This window comes from Equus przewalskii, chromosome 11 (genome assembly GCF_037783145.1).
Source record: "Equus przewalskii isolate Varuska chromosome 11, EquPr2, whole genome shotgun sequence".
NCBI classification, from domain to species: domain Eukaryota; kingdom Metazoa; phylum Chordata; class Mammalia; order Perissodactyla; family Equidae; genus Equus; species Equus przewalskii.
Genome location: NC_091841.1, coordinates 21,282,877 through 21,299,301, shown reverse-complemented (window position 1 = coordinate 21,299,301; position 16,425 = coordinate 21,282,877). Strand labels below are relative to the sequence as shown.

The window sequence follows — 16,425 nt, the reverse complement described above, 5'->3', positions numbered from 1 at the left end:
ATATGCTTAATAGTTAATATAGGTCATTGATCCTTCGTTTTCTAATTACATACTTTAAAAGATAATATCTGAAAGCCCCGGCATTTGAAATCACTTTCACCTGCAGATCAGGAAAGAAAAATCAAACAAAACCATTTCTGGGAAACTGTGATCCATTGCTTGCCTAAAGCCAAACACCTTCAAAGAGCTTAGGCTGGAATCCAGTGACGTCAATTAAATTAACTGCAGAAAGCCTGACTCCATCTGGCAGACCCTCGCCTGAGAACCTAAAAGCATATTGCAAAGCAAGTGCCTTGGACCATAAAGGGAGGTGGTGCCTTAGGAATCGCCCAAACCTCAATGAAGTGGTCTCTGATCAAAAGCCAGGAGGTCATCTCTGCGGATGTAAAAAGGCCCAGGAGGAGGTCTTGTTTGTACTCATATGTTCGCCAACCTCCCAGTGTAACAATCCAGGATTTTGATAAAGGGCTCATTGTCATCCTTGTCTTCACTGCATACCCAGCCTGTGCTGGGTTTCTCATATGACTGTGCTGCCTAGAAGTGACCTTCAGACACCTTGGAACGTCTGTAGTAGGTAAACTTAGATAAGCAGATGGAAGTAAGTTCTATCAGGGAGAGCAAGGTCAGCACAGGTGGTGAAGAGAGGCTGGCAGAAGGAGGAGCAGGGCAGACTGCTTTACAAAGTGAAGCATACATAAAGAGAAAGTAGAGAAATATTCCACTTGTACACCCCGGGATTTGTGGACAGAAGACGAGGACGGGACAGGAGAGGGTGGGATGGCCTGGTCTGCCCTCTACCTCGTGAACTTTCTCTGGGCTATGGCTGGGTCCAGCACCCAGAGCCGAAGCTCATGCTGTGAGTATGTGTTTTTTCCAAGGAGGCCAAGGGAGTAGTTCCCGTGGAGATAGGCAAAAACCTCAGACACGGAAGTCTGCTGGTGAGAAAGCGGTTGAAAATAGCGATCACTGCAGGGGAGTTCCAAAATGGACGAGTCAGGGTGTGAGTGTGTGTGGTTTATCATTCCTGACTTAACAGCATAAGTTGTTTGAGAGGCAAGTCTATGCATTTCATCTTGAGAGATTGACATGCTGTTGCAGAAATGACGGTTGAGATAGTCAGAGGTTGTTCTGAAGTTACCACTACTAGTGGGAATGTAGGGTACTTGCTGAGGATAGGTCTTATCCCAAAACTTTCATATTTTTCGTGAGTGAGAAAAAAATAGACGCAAGGAAATCAATGACTTCTAAGAATGTGCTAGAAATAATATGAAACCTCTGTGAGGCATATTGCTTGAAGTTATTAAGTGAGAAATCTCTTTCTTAAAGATAAGGGTTATTTGAGAAGATATAGGGAGTAATTGGCCTCAAAAGAAAATCTCAATGTTTTCTCCATTTCTCTTTATGCTAATCCATCTTCTCCTAGAAGATGCAGGAAAGATGTTTCTGCAAAGAGGCAATGAGGGGACAGGGGTTTAGCGAATGGCTTTTCTCTTCTCAGCTGTTCCCTCGGCACAGCAGCCCTTGGTTAATGGTCTACAAGTGCTTATGGAGAATTCTGTAACCAGCTCAGCCTTCCCAAACCCCAGTGTCCTGATTGCTATGAACCTGGCTGGAGCCTACAACTTGGAGGTGCAGAAGCTCCTGACTTACCAGCTCATGGCCAGTGATGCAGCTGGTAAGAAGTCAGACTCCCTCCACATGCTCTCTGAATCTCCACCCCCAGACCCTAGCTCCACATGCCCCCACTCCAATGCTACCTGTGATTGTACCGAAATCATCCATATTGAAAGAAATATGTGTTTATCCAGGGCATTCACAGAGGAGGGCAGTAAAGCTGAAAGAGCTCTCTACACTAGCTGTAACAAGAGAGGGCTTCCAGTTCTGGCTCTGCCACTCATTAACTCTGTGACCTTGAACAGATCACTTGATCCCACTCAACCTCACTTCCTCATTTGCAAAATGCAGACGATTTTATAACAATAACATTAATAGTGACAATCACAATGATAATAATAAAATCTCGCAGGAGTTGCCTTGAGGCTCAAGTTAGCAATAAAGTTAAAATTATTTTGGAACTATTTCATATATGAATTTGTATGGGTATTCTTGCTGCTTTTCTAAACAGACAGCAGGGATTCTTTTTCTTTTCTTTTCTTTTCTTTTCTTTTTTTTTGGTGAGGAAGATTGGCCCTGAGCTAATATCCCTTGCCAATCTTCCTCTTTTTGCTTGAGGGAGATTGTCCCTGAGCTGACATCTATGCCAATCTGCCTCTATTTTGTATGTGGAATGCCACCACAGCATGGCCTGATGAGCAGTGTGTAGGTCCACACCTGGGATCTGAACCTGTGAACCCTGGGCCATCAAAGCTGAGTATACGAATTTAACCGCTACGCCCCCCAGGTCAGCCCCCAGGAACTCTTAATGGAATAATCAAGTCACACAGAGGCCATTAGATTAAACATTTCTTAAGTATTTTTCCATACTTCTTTCCTTAAGAAATATCAAAAAACTATCAAATCACATTATTAAAAAAATCAAAATGATCTGGAAAGAAGCAGAGAGTTCAGCCCTGGCCCCTGGTGCTCTCTCCCTGAGCAAGCCTTTGTTTAACGATTTTTTTCTTTACTCAACAGACCCGACCATTGGTCAGCTTGCCCTCACCATCATGGCCCTCACCTCTTCCTGCCGAGACCCTGGAAATAGAGTATCAATTCTACAGGGACAAATGGAAAACTGGGTACCTTCAAGTAAGATCTCATCCAAAGGGAGGGGAGAGTGAAGCAAAGAGTCCTTCCTGAGAATTTCAAAGCTAGAAAGAAAAGGATGGGAGAGTGGACAGTTAGAGAAAAGACACAATGCATCTCCACTCACGTTCCCTGTGATAATCCCACAAATGGGTATTCACTTCCCATCCAAATGAACTAGAAAAGACAACTATCCTGGGGACACAGACTTATGCCATCACCTGAAGACAGCATCATCCCTTTTATTCTATTCTCATGCCAGATGCCATTCTTATTCTGAGAAACGTTGACAATATCTTTCGCCAATATCATGTCTTTCTTTTTTTGGATAAGTTTTCTAGAAATTTCTATTGAAAAAAGGTTGGGCTTTTCCTTTTTCACAAATGTCCTCATTATGGTAAATGTTAGTCTTATGAGGGCCCTCTATCCCCTCCCAAGGCACCAGTACCCAAGCTTCAACCTTCTATGGACCCAGTCTGGCGATCTTGGCACTGTGTCAGAAGAACCCTGAGACAACCTTACCAATAGCAGCCCGCTTTGCCAAGACCCTGCTGGCCAATTCCTCTCCCTTCAACATGGGTGAGTAGTTAGTTCACCACTTTCAAACACTGTCCTGAGTAGGGAGCATTCGAGGGTACCGAATGGTAGAAGTGGAGGACAAAGTGGGAGGACAAAGAAGGGGGAGCTTTATATGGAGGAGGATCTGGGGACCACGAAAATGTCTACAGATGGGACATACTTAACAAGTATTTGTTCGACATGTGAGGTAAGGAATAAATGAAAGAAAGATAGTAAAACATGGAAACCAGGACGATACTTGAAATGTCTGGTAGTGCCAGAATCTCCATGGGCAGCAATAAACATGTCACCCAATTCAGGAGGTGGAGTCATTCCCAGGCAAATTGTTAAATTATTAAATCAATGTCTAGACTCAGACGTCCTCTGAACTTTCTCTTTCATCACTATTGATGCTTCCACACTCTATTCTTCTCAATGTTCCTCCTTATAACATCCAAATATCCTGTTTCTATTAAACAGCTACTCTCTGGACCCTAAACCCACGATGCTCCCCTTCAAGGATACACTGGAACCATCTTATTCCTTAATTCTGCAAGCATATGGCTGCTTGTAGATGGAAACTATGTCCTTCTTCTGTCTACCCTTCTGTGGATACACCATGTCCTTCTTCTGTCTACCCTTCTGTGGATAATGGTCACTGTTCTGTATAATGCCCTTTGTGAGAGCCACTATTATGCCCCTCATTCATGGTCGTCTTTTCTCCTCTGCCACTCTCTAAGCAATAACAGCATTCTATCAGGTTTTCCCCCACTTATATGGGCCTTATCAGCAATCTCTCATTCCGGGCTCTACTAGACCAACAAGCGAGGTAGATATGTACCCAAGTACCCTCGCTGCAGGTAAACAACATACTGGCCTCTGTTTCCCATCTGGGACTTCAGGCATTGCTGGGGCATCTCTGCAAGTTGAGGAAATTTGTACTTCTTTGCCAACATTGGTCCCAACAACACTGTCAGCCTTACTGAGGTTATTTTCAGATGGAGATTGAGGTGGGGAGGGAAAGATCAACGAAAGAAAAGATGCCATCTGGCAAGCCTTTTATTTGTTCTGGTCTTATCATGCCAGAGATTACACATTCAGTCCTCACATGTTTTCACATGCAAATAATGAAAAAGCTCCTGCGCTGGGTGCTATGAGAGATGCAAAGTTCCCACCATCCAAGAGCTCACAGAGCACAAAACACAGAAGAAAGCATCGAGATAGCAAAACAGGTACAAAAAACAAATGCTAAAGGAGTTCAGAAAAGAGACTACAGCTGTTGTGCTGGCATGACCAGAGGAGGCTTCACTGAGAGGTGGTAATGGCCAGGCCTTCAAGAACTGGTCACATTTTGAAAGCTAAACACTGGGACAAGAGAAGTGGGATTGAATATACTGCCAGTCTACATTAATTAAAAGCATGAGCTGTGGAGTCATACAGATCTGCATTCAGGTCCTGGTGCTGCTACTTACTAGCTGTGTGGCCTTGGGCAGTTACTTAACCCCTCTGAGCCTCCATTTTATCATCCTTTAAATGGAGATAATTATAGGTCCCATTTCACAGATTGTCCCAAAGAGAAAAGGGGTTAGTGTACCTGGAACACAGTAAGCACATAATAAATGTTAGTTGTTCATATTGTGGTGGTGGTGGTTGTCTTATCCTCCCCTGCATCCACTTTTATTCACAGACACGGGAGCAATGGCGACACTAGCTCTGACCTGTATGTACAATAAGATCCCTGTAGGTTCAGAGGAAGGTTACAGAGTCCTGTTTGGTCAGGTACTGAAGGATATTGTGGAGAATATCAGCATAAGAATCCAAGACAATGGCATCATTGGAAGCATCTACAGCACTGGCCTTGCCATGCAGGTAACACATCATTGATGCTCTTCATTGGGTCCATGCCAATAAGCCTAGACTGTAGGATCAAGAGCCTAGGCTTCTGCTAATATCTCTCGGAAAGACCAGCTGGTGGAACTTGAGGTGGGTTCCTTGTGGTGCCTGTGCCTCAGTTTCTCTACTGGTAAAATGCAGGTAAGTGTTAATGTCTCCCTACCTCATAGGTAAAGTATAAAAACAAATATACATGAACTCCTTTCCCCTCTTTGGGGAAAAAAAAAAGGAATAAATAAATCCAAGAAATTGATTGGTTTATTATTAATAATGATCAGTTTGTTCATAATAATTATAGCCTGTTGAAAGTTTGATGTATAAAAAATAAGATATTAAAGTAGGTTCTCAAGAAAATAGTGAATTTTCTGATTCCATCTTGTCAATCAAGTGTCCTCTTTTCAGCCCTTCATCTTGGTCCAAAGAAGGTGGGCTTGTATTCAAAGCGATTTGTGAAAATAATCTAAAGCTGACTGGACATTTAATCCTGGGCAAGCTCTGTTACAATTTCAATCTCATTTCAGCTTCACAAAGAGACCTGATAAACGGCAGAGCCAGGGGTATCTGATCGCCAAGCCTATACTCAGTCCTGTGCTTCCTTAGCAGTGATTCTCAGGCTTGGCTTCTGTAAGATGCTGCTTGACATAGCTCCAAATACAACCTCCCCATTGATGAGGGTTGATTAGGGCAGCATCTTTCCATGGAAGACGCACCAATGACAGTGGGGAGAGATAACCAACTAGAATCAGAAATTAAAAATTCATCTGTGGCCAAATCCTCTAGTCCAAACTAAGAAACGTGTGCTCTAAATTCTCAAAATGCCCTATGAGATTAAGAGAAAAACTACACCATGACCTTTCCAACTCAGAAAGCCCAGGAAACGGAGAACCATGGAGTTACAATGCCAGCCCTATGCAATGCCAGCCCTAAATCTAATATGGCTCTGGACTAGTGTTAGAAAGAAATTCTTTCTTGGGTTGGGGGTGGGGGAATATGGAGACTGTCAGTGATATTCCACACTTTAAAAATTAGCAATGTAATGTATAGTATGGTGACTATCGTTAATAATACTGTACTGTATATTTGAAAGTTGCTAAGAGAGTAAATCTTAAAAGTTCTCATCACAAGAAAAAATGTAACTGTGTGGTGATGGATGTTAACTAGACTTACTGTGGTGATCATTTCACAGTATATACAAACATAGAATTACTATGTTGTACACCTGAAACTAATGTAATGTTACATGTCAATTGTATCTCAACAAAAAATAATTTAAAAAATTAAAATTAAAAAAATTGGCAAAAGGCATAAACAGACCAGAAATTAGTTCATTTTAGCCTAAGAGTAAACACAAAATCCCCACTCCAATGTGCCATTGGAGCAATGAATGAGAACAAAGTTTCCATGTCATGTCATGGTCAATGAAATACTGCCATAGAACAAACGCTGTTTTTTCTGTGGCTGAATCGTACAAGAGCATGCCCAGGGCTCAAATCTAGACAGCTTTGTGGAGGAACAAAGGCAGTCTGGAAGGAATACGTCACGGGTTTTATTTATGACTCCTTGAAAATAACCTCAGTTCACCTTAGCACCAGACAGAGGAGTGTTTGCTTTTGCTAATTTGACTTGGGAATTCTGTTTGGGATTTCATCACCTGCAGGGTACACTCTGATAAGCTGTTCCTGGGAGTTAAAGCTTTTCCATGAAGAGATAGGACCTCACCCATATCCAGATATCATAGGCCACGTGGATTTCTTTTCGGTTAGGATGCATAACCTCTCCCTGCCCTCCTTATGGCCCATATCCAGAGTTTACCCAGGCAGCTTGAAGTCTGAAAACACCAGATGGCCAACATATAACCTTTTTCTAATCTAAAATGTTCTGGTGTGGAAAAAGAAAGCCTCTGGACCTGTAACAACTTAGGTTTGAATCCTGCATCTGTTACCATCTTAGGCAAATATTGAATTTCTCTGAATTTCCTTTTCCTCATCATAACAAGGTTGCAAAGGTATACAAAAATCACAGGCACAACATGGTGTTCCATAATTGTTTGTGGTCTCCCCCGGCAGAGGAGGGTTGACATTCATCTTCATTTTCTGCCTTCACTCACCGTCTTCTAGGTTCTCAAAGGCATTGGCGGGCCATTTCCTCTGTTCTGGAATTTCTCCTCTTTCTTCCATCAATATGCCAATGCTTGCAAGTTTCCTCTGATAGGAACTTAACTTGGAGAGGGATCTGATAAACTTCTTCACGCAAAGTTATGAATGACTTCTCACGGCTGAATGTGTTACTACTCTCTAGAGTGTTGACAGTGGTAATATTTTATCCCAAGGGGGTACATCTCCCATATTGGGATTCGGGAGGTGAGTGTGGGATGTGGACAAGATATGGTTGCTGGGGAGTACCTACCTGATGCCCCTTAAACCAAACTGCCCTGTAAAGGGGCCTCTGGTAAGAGCCACAGTTCATGGTTGCCAAGCTGAACAGTGATGGTCATGTCTGTCAAACCTGCTCAGTTGCTCAAAGTACTGCCTCTAGGTCACAGAGCCATTTCTGACTCCCCTCTCCCTTCTCCCATTTCCCATCCCAAGCTTCAGGTAAATCAGCAATCCCAGCCCATTGACGTGCTCTGGTGGCTGTGATCAGCACAACCCTAAAGGAAGAAGGTGGTAACGACAGCTTACCCATCACAAACTATTAAACGCTTTCGCATATCATCCCATCTGAACTTCAAAGGATCCCCCCAAAAGTATGCAGGAATTATTATTTCTATTTTATCCACGAGATTTAAAAAACTCAGCAAATTAGAATGAATTGCTTGGGGTGTATTAATCAAGACTGATTTTGCAAATAACAGAAACCCAAATAACTTTTGCTTAAGAAAAAAATGGAGATTTACTATTTCACATAAACTGGGGGGTCCAGGGCTGGAGTAGGTGATTTCAGGATTAATCTGAATAAAGGGCTCAAATCATAATATTAGAGACTACTCTTTTTTCATCTCTCAGCCCTGGTTTTTCTCATGGCTTCTTCAAAGTGGCTGAGGAAGATAGTACTAGCAGCTTACTTACTCATATAACCATACAAGTAAGCTCTGAATAACCCCAGCAGGAAGAAAAAATACCTCTCTCTCCCAATGTCTGTATACCAGAGAAGAACTCTGATTAGTGCGTGTGCCTGCCAATCACTGCCACCAAGAGGATAGCACTCTATGTTTAGCCCAGCCCAGGCCATGAGTCCACTCCAGTAGCCAGGGTTGTGGAGCCTCTGGCTGATAGTCTTCCCACGATCACAAAGTGTGTGAGGAATCCACCAAAGGGCATGCAGGACAACCAAAAACAAAAGGCCTACCACATTTAGATGGCCAGGTTGTCCTAGACTAACCTCTCCCTGGAGCTCAGTTAGCCCAGCTCTCGCCCTCATTCTGCATCCAAGAACTCTTAGTAAACACAGAAGCCCTAACAGTGTTCCCTGAATCTGAATGCTGCACAGATATGTGTTGAGTGACTACTATGTGACAGACACTGAGCTAGGTGGTGGAGACGCAGCAATGAACCAGACAGACGTCATCCCAAACTTCGTGCAGCTTTGATTTTGGACTCTGGGTGATGACAAAGATTAGTGAACAAGTCTATCCATTATAAGGCTTATAAAAGCCAACTCTCAGCTATGCTTAACCATTCTCTCTCTCTTTCTCTCTATCTCTCTCTTTTTCTGTCCCAGGCTCTCTCTGTAACACCTGAGAAACCTAAAAAGGAATGGAACTGCAAGGAGACCATGGATACAATACTTAACGAGATTGAGCAGGGAAAATTCCACAACCCCATGTCCATTGCCCAAATCCTCCCTTCCCTTAAAGGCAAGACATACCTAGATGTGCCCCAGGTGTCTTGCAGCCCTGGTAAGAACTCTTAACACCTGCCTCTCCTTAAGTCATGAAGTAGCAACTTATGCAAGAATGATATGTGGATCATTTCTAAGTGGTGTAGGAGCTTATTACATCCATTACTCCATTATGTCCAGATGTAGGCAGAACCACATGTGACTTCCAGTCCCCAAGAATTGTGTGCTAACACACAGCCTTGCCATCCTGCCCTCAGAATTCAGCCCCCATGTCTACTTCATTCATCATGCACTTATCGAGCACCTACCATAGGTAAAGCATTTTGTGGGATGCTGATGGAGAGGGAAGGCCCATGGTCCTAACCATCAAATGACATAACTTCATTCACTCATTTGACAAATGTATCAAACATTATGCAGCATCTTATCATATCTGCTCTTTACAAAGTCAGGAGACAGATATGTAGACAAAAACTACAATATTTGGAAGAATAAAATAAGTATTAAATAGAAATAGAAGCTACATACAGTGCAAAAGCAAAGAAAGTGTGACCAATCATTGATTTTGTGAGCCTAGGAGAAGAACAAAGTTGACATTTCAGCTAAGCCTTGGAGATCTAAATATGAAGTCTTGGTGCTTATAGCACACCAAAGGGATGGGCTGGAATCCTGGCATGCTATCTTTTTATGTAAAATATCTTTATTTTATCTAATTACAAACATAATACACCTATACTTAAAACTCAAATATTGCAGAAATATGCGTTTAGAAAGTGAGAGTCCTACATAAAAATTTTATCACTCCAGAAATAGCTAATCTTTGGTATAGATTCTTCCAACTCTTCTTTCTAATTAAATGCTAATATAAAGCATTATTCATCTTCTGTTGCATGGCCTTCCTAAGACAAGCAGAGATTAATAAGCTCCTTGTCTATCTCAGTGCAGAACCCATAGAGACCACAATCAAGTAAGCTGATCCCCATCATACCAAACACAGCCACATTCACCCAACTCCTTGGGCTGCTTCCCAAGGATTTTGCAACTTTAGCAAGGCGGCAACGGAGTCCTTCATAGGATTTTACACTAGCTGCCCAGGTATTTTGTTAAATGGTCTGAAACTTACCACTTTTGCTTCTAGATTTTTAGGATTAACAAAAACCACAACTGAACAATGAATACATGTAAAATACCACGACATAGGGCTCACAATCCTCCCTTTAGATTACAAATTCTTTTAACAAAATAAATGTTCATTGTAAAACTGTCTGTCAGTTCTTCAGCTACAAGCAATTCTCCAGAATGGAAAGGAGAGCTTCATAGATCACACCAGTTCCTAAGAACAATCCACAAAAGCCCCAAACTCACTGCCATTTCTTGAAATGTTTTCTGGGATGAGTTGCCAGTAACAGAGATTTTCCACCTGTAATACAAATCCCACAACTTTTAACAAATTTGGCCTCTTTACTCTTCACAGATAATGAGGTGCAGCCAACTCTACCCAACCAGCCTACCACTGTTCCCACCTCAGCATCCAACATCACTGTCATATACACGATAAATAACCAGCTGAGGGGGGTGGACCTGCTCTTCAACGTGACCATCAATGTTAGTGTAAAAAGCGGATCAGTGCTCCTTGTCGTCCTAGAGGAAGCACAGCGCAAAAATCCCATGTTCAAGTGAGTGTGACAAGTAACATCCGCCATTCTCTGCAGGCCTAACCTGAATTCCCATCCTCTCTCTCTCTCCTTCCTTCATTTTCTTACTTTTTTTCCTTCTTATAATTGAACAGATCTTTATTTAATAGCCCCTTGAGGGGACTACAATGTACTAACTAGGCAAGGCTCTCATGAAAAATTAAATATACAGGTCAATATATGACAGAGTTTTCAAAACAGGAATTCAAAGGAGAGAGAGTCCATTGTAAGTGAGAACAGTCAAGGAAGGTTCACGGCTTTGGACCACATTCAAAGAATAGATACTAAATAGGAAGATACGGGAGGATGGTATTCCAGGAAGAGGGAGTATATAGAAGAAAACATTCAAGACAGGAATGAGCAAGGGATTCATGATCAATAAGTAGGTCAGCTGGACTAGAGAAGAAAATACAGGACTGAATTAAGTGAGTGATGTCTGGAAGGATAGGTTGGGTGATATTGTAAAAAGTCTCAAATACCGGGCTAAGGAGATCAGACTTCATATTGCAGACAAGCATTACAAGTTTTTGAGTAAGAAAAATCATGTTGTAAAATGTTAATTAGGCTTGAGAATGGGAGACAAGGAGAAAAGCTAAGGCATGACTATAGCAATGAAGCTGTGAAGTGGTGAGGACTTCATCTGGGATAAACAGACTCATGTCAAGGAGGACTCCACAGGCTCTGTGAGTACTGGATGTGGGGGTCAAGAGAAAGAAGCTTCAAAACTAATGATAGAAGTATCAGGAAGACAGAATGTCTTTCACAGAAAAAGACTTTATTCCTTTAGATACGTTTAATTGTGGGTGCTCAAAACAGAAACATTAGGAAGCTTTTGGAGGTACAGAGGAAATCTTAGGAAAAAAAGATCAAAACAGGCAAAAGAGATTGGATAGTCACCTGATAGAGATGATGATCCAAGTTAAGGAAATGCACAGAAGGTGGCAGACACAATGCTCCCAACAAAACCATGAGACAGATCTAATTATTCCCATTTTATAGACAGAACCACTTAGGCCCAAAGAGGTTAAGTAGTATTCCTAAAATCACACAATGTGTAACTAATAGAGTTGAGATCTGAACCCAGATTTGACGCACTCTGAAGCTCATGTTCTTTTCACTACCCTTTCCTGACAGGAAAAAGTCCAGAAATAAATTACAGAGGGGAAAATTAAACTTTGGGGATGTTTTTAGTTTGCAAAAAGATCAAGCAGTAGATAAATATGGAAAAGACTAAACTACAGGACGTGTAGAGGGAAAATGCCAGATCATGAAAAGGAAAAGAGGAAATCCTTTCAAAGGAAAGATGACATGATCCAAATTCTGCAGAGATGTCAAGGAGAAAGATTGACAAAGGCCAAGGAATTGACAATTGAGTGATACACAGGATCTATTCCCAAGGATTCAGTTAAATACATTGTGCCTGCTGCCCACAGTCCAGCTCCATAACTTCCCTAACTTCTATAGACAGATCAGGATAAAAGTCATTTTAAGAATACTTAATTTTCCAGCCAGCCCTGATGGCCTAGCAGTTAAAGTCCAGCACACTCTGCTTCGGTGGCCCAGTTTCAGTTCCCAAGTGTGGAGTCACACCACTCGTCTGTCAGTAGCCATGCTGGGCTGGTGGCTCACATAGAAGAACTAGAAGGACTTACAACTAGAATCTACAACCATGTACTGGGGTTTGGGGAGGGGAAAAAAAAGAGAAGAAGACTGGCAACAGATGTTAGCTCAGAGCGAATCTTTCCTAGCAAAAAAAAAAAAAAAAAAAAATGTCATTCACCCTGTTATTTAAAAAACATAATTTTCAAACAACCCTCTGAACATACTTTACTTCTTCTCCAAGCTTACCAAGCTTAGCTTTAATTTTGCCTGATTTTTCTTCTGGTTGTCAATGTAATAAATGCACATAGTTGACATTTTGAGGGAAAAAACATAAAGAAGAAAAAAAAAGCATCTACAGTCCATCCAAAACCTAATCACTGTTGATATTTTTTATAATTTTGTTGGTGTCTTTTTCTGTGCATATTACATATAGTTATGATCCATCATAAACATAGGACAGACATATTTCATGTAAAATTTGTATCCCACATTTTCACTTACCATGATTGCACAATCATTTTCCCATGTCACTTACAATTATTGAAAGATACAGTGTTCATAACTGCAAAATATTCAATCGTGGATATTCATTCCATCACTCACATAATTATTTACCCATTGTTCAGCATTTACATTTTTTTAAATTTACTCATTGATAGGTTTTCTAAAAAGTCCACTCATTTTCATTTCATTTCATTCCAAGTGAAGTAATTTTTTATTCACTGATCATTTGCATTTTCTCTTTTGAGCATGATTTTATCTGATCTCTAAAGCATTCAGAACGTCTCTGTCTCTTCCTCTTAAGCTTTTATTGCTTGACCTCCAGGGAGATGTTAATCATACATGATTTTATTCTTACAGATTTGAAACCACAATGACATCTTGGGGCCCTCTCGTCTCTTCTATCAACAATATCGCTGAAAATGTTCATCACAAGACATACTGGCAGCTCCTCAGTGGCAAAACACCTTTGAATGAAGGTAAGAGAAGAAAAGGAATCTGGGCATTTCTTACATAGTTTGAAGGCTCCATTCTTTCACTTCCTTACTTAATTCATTCACTCATTTAATCAACAATTGTGAGATTGCATGTGTATATACAATAATTGTATATACAGTGATTACATATACGTACATATGCCTATATTGTGAATATATATACAGTGATTAGATAGATAGATAGATAGATAGATAGATAGATAGATAGATAGATAGATGGATGGATGATAGACAGACAGACTAGATAGATAGAATGGATGGGTGGCTATCTAAAATAGCTTTTCAAAAAATCAATCCTAACTCCACTCTGAGCCAGTGGGAAAATATCCAGTGCACAAGAAAAGTGGATTGATCGACTTAAAGCAATAAGAGCTGAAAAAGGAAAAAGCAGATAATGTGAGAGAGACAAAAGAAAAAAAGAAAAAGACTGAAAAAGTAGTATGTGCTCTAAGAAGACGGCCACTTTGGGATTTCAAACTAAATGTGTATACATACAACAAAAGCACAGTGAATTCATAGCCAGTGGGAGACAAGCATGAGGGAGAGGAGGAACGGCTCTTTGTGTGGTGATGTTCTCTTATTCCACACTCACATCGGCTCTGTAGGTAGTAGTGTCCCTCTTCTTGCAGAGGAAAGGCCTTGAGATCCAAAAAGATTTGGGCCTGGAATTGTCAATCTTTCTGATGCCCGTCTACTTGAAAGCTACTTGTCATCATCTATCTTTCCTGCCCTGAAAGACAAGCATTCTCAACCCACTGCCCTACCTTATTCCTTACAAAATCCTCAGAAATGAACATAAGCCCCTGCCTTGAATGCTCTAACCGGCTTAAATAAGCCATCTTAATAAGAACCGCCATTTACCGCACACTTATTAAATGTCAGGTACTGTATTAGGCACCTGGCAGTCATCATTTCTAATCCTGAAAAGAATTCTTCAGGGTAAATATGTTTAGCGCAATTTTGTGGATGAGGGAAAGGAGGCTTACACAATGTAAGCGACTTGCCCAAAGACATGCTCCATGTGGCAACCTAGAGACTGGAACCAAGGACTCACTAAATCTCAATTTCATGCTCCTTCTGTGCTACTCGAGCTGCCCATTTCACTCCTCTAACAGTGGGCTGATCTTTTGGGAGCTGGGGGTGGGTATAACGCACCACGGTCACCTCATGTTATTCTCTGCTTGTTTCCAGGAGTTGCTGACTACATACCCTTCAACCATGAGCACATCACAGCCAATTTCACACAGTACTAACCACGAGATGGGTGCAGGTTCTATGAAACATCTCCAAAGGATGGCTGGGATTTTTTTCACTTCATTTCAAATCTCTGCAAAAAAGTGGATATCTACGATGCTACCATATTCCTTGTAAAAACATGGAAACCACGATGTAGAATAAATGAGGCAAACTTCCCCTGAGTCTCAGTATCTGTGACTCATAAAAAAAAAAAACGTCCAGCTTCTTAAGGCAATGACTGCCAGTCATCGTTTAAACCTGGGGTGAGGCGAGAAGGGAGAGCCCAGTTGATATTTTTGGAGATTATTCTGACCTTCTTGATTAATTAACCAACACAGTCTTTTATTTCTACAAATGAAACCATATATTTTTTAAAAACTCTTATTTTTGTTACTTATACCAAGTACTCCTTCTCAAACCACTTAGTGTAAACATATATACATACATACACGCGTACAGACATACATACATGAAATGGCCAAAATTATTTCATATGAGACTCCCAGATAGTGCAGAACCAGGTAAATGATTTTACGTCATAACTCTCCCCTTCTATTTCCAATACAGTCACTTACCGCATAACAATGCTTTGGTCAACTACAGACCACATATAGGACAGCGGTCCCATAAGATTAATACCATATAGCCTAGGTGTGTAGTAAGCTATGCCATCTAGGTTTCTGCAAGTACACTCTATGATGTTCTCGTGACAATGAAATTGGCTAATGATGCATTTCTCAGAACATGTCCCCGTCATTATGAGATGCATGACTGTATTTGTTCCAGGCAAAATAAAGTTTAAAATGTACAGTTTTACATAATTTATATATATAAATATATATTGAATATACATTTTGTGTTTAATATGTAATATAAAATTTAATATATAGTATATTTTATATATTAAATGTAGATATACATCTATAACCCCACCCTATATATAATATATAATATATGATGTATTAAATATAGTTTGAAAGAAAAATTTAAGCTTTCAAAGACAATCACAAATCTAATGTCTGCTGAAAGGAGTCACCACTGGTATAAACTTTCCAGAGAAGGATATGAAAATGTGTATCAAAAGACCTAACATATACTCAACATTGACCCCCAAAAAAATCCCAATTCTGAAAGTTATACAAAGGTGAGAATCATAAAAGGACACAGATATACAAGAACAAAATGTCTGCTGGGACAATTAGAGAATGAATCTTAGATATGCAGCCTCAATATACTTCCCAATTTTGTGTGAACCCCAGACGCAAACAGACTTAGCTGCCCTGTCACAGGTCTCCCCTCTTGGCATCTCAGAGCAAGAACCTGCTCTCTGGTAACAGTCTGGCTCCCAGGAGAATAAGGTGTGAACCACACAGGTCCAGGTCCTCACCCCAAACATACCTATTAGGTAAGTCACTGTACCCCAGAAAAAGGCCAGGACTGTTGCTGTAACGGAAGGAACTCTCAGGGAGGGGTGAATAAGTGCTCTCATAACATATCATAATGTTTATAATGTGGAAAAAAGGGAAACAATCTAGATGCCCAACAAAGGGCAACGAATAGGTAAACCCTGGTGGATCCACATCTTGGGATACTTAAAAGTCACTGAGTCATGTTGAAGATAACCACTTGCTGACATGAATAGACGCTCATGATGCCTAGCCAAGTGAAGGGAACAGACCACACAACGTTACAATGTCATCCATATCAGAGCGTTAGAGTGGTTATCTTTGCAGGATAGAATTATTGGTGACTGATTTTGTTTGCTTCTCTGCTTTTTAAGTTTTCTCCATTCAAAACATAATAATTGGGCAACTGGAAAATGGGGAAAAAATTATTTTAAACAAAGATGACTTTTTCTT

The 16,425-nt window shown here is 40.8% G+C and overlaps 1 protein-coding gene across 1 annotated transcript; it reads left to right on the top strand.

The window, feature by feature from the left end:
* The first annotated feature begins 624 nt into the window (after positions 1-624).
* CBLIF (cobalamin binding intrinsic factor) lies at positions 625-14,748 on the top strand. The gene is made up of 9 exons (XM_008509895.2): positions 625-856; positions 1,499-1,675; positions 2,635-2,748; positions 3,184-3,324; positions 4,991-5,172; positions 8,917-9,094; positions 10,511-10,712; positions 13,194-13,312; positions 14,522-14,748. The coding sequence occupies exons 1-9, from the start codon at positions 778-780 to the stop codon at positions 14,581-14,583; spliced, it is 1,254 nt and encodes a 417-aa protein (XP_008508117.2). The 5' UTR covers positions 625-777; the 3' UTR covers positions 14,584-14,748.
* Positions 14,749-16,425: the final 1,677 nt, after the last annotated feature.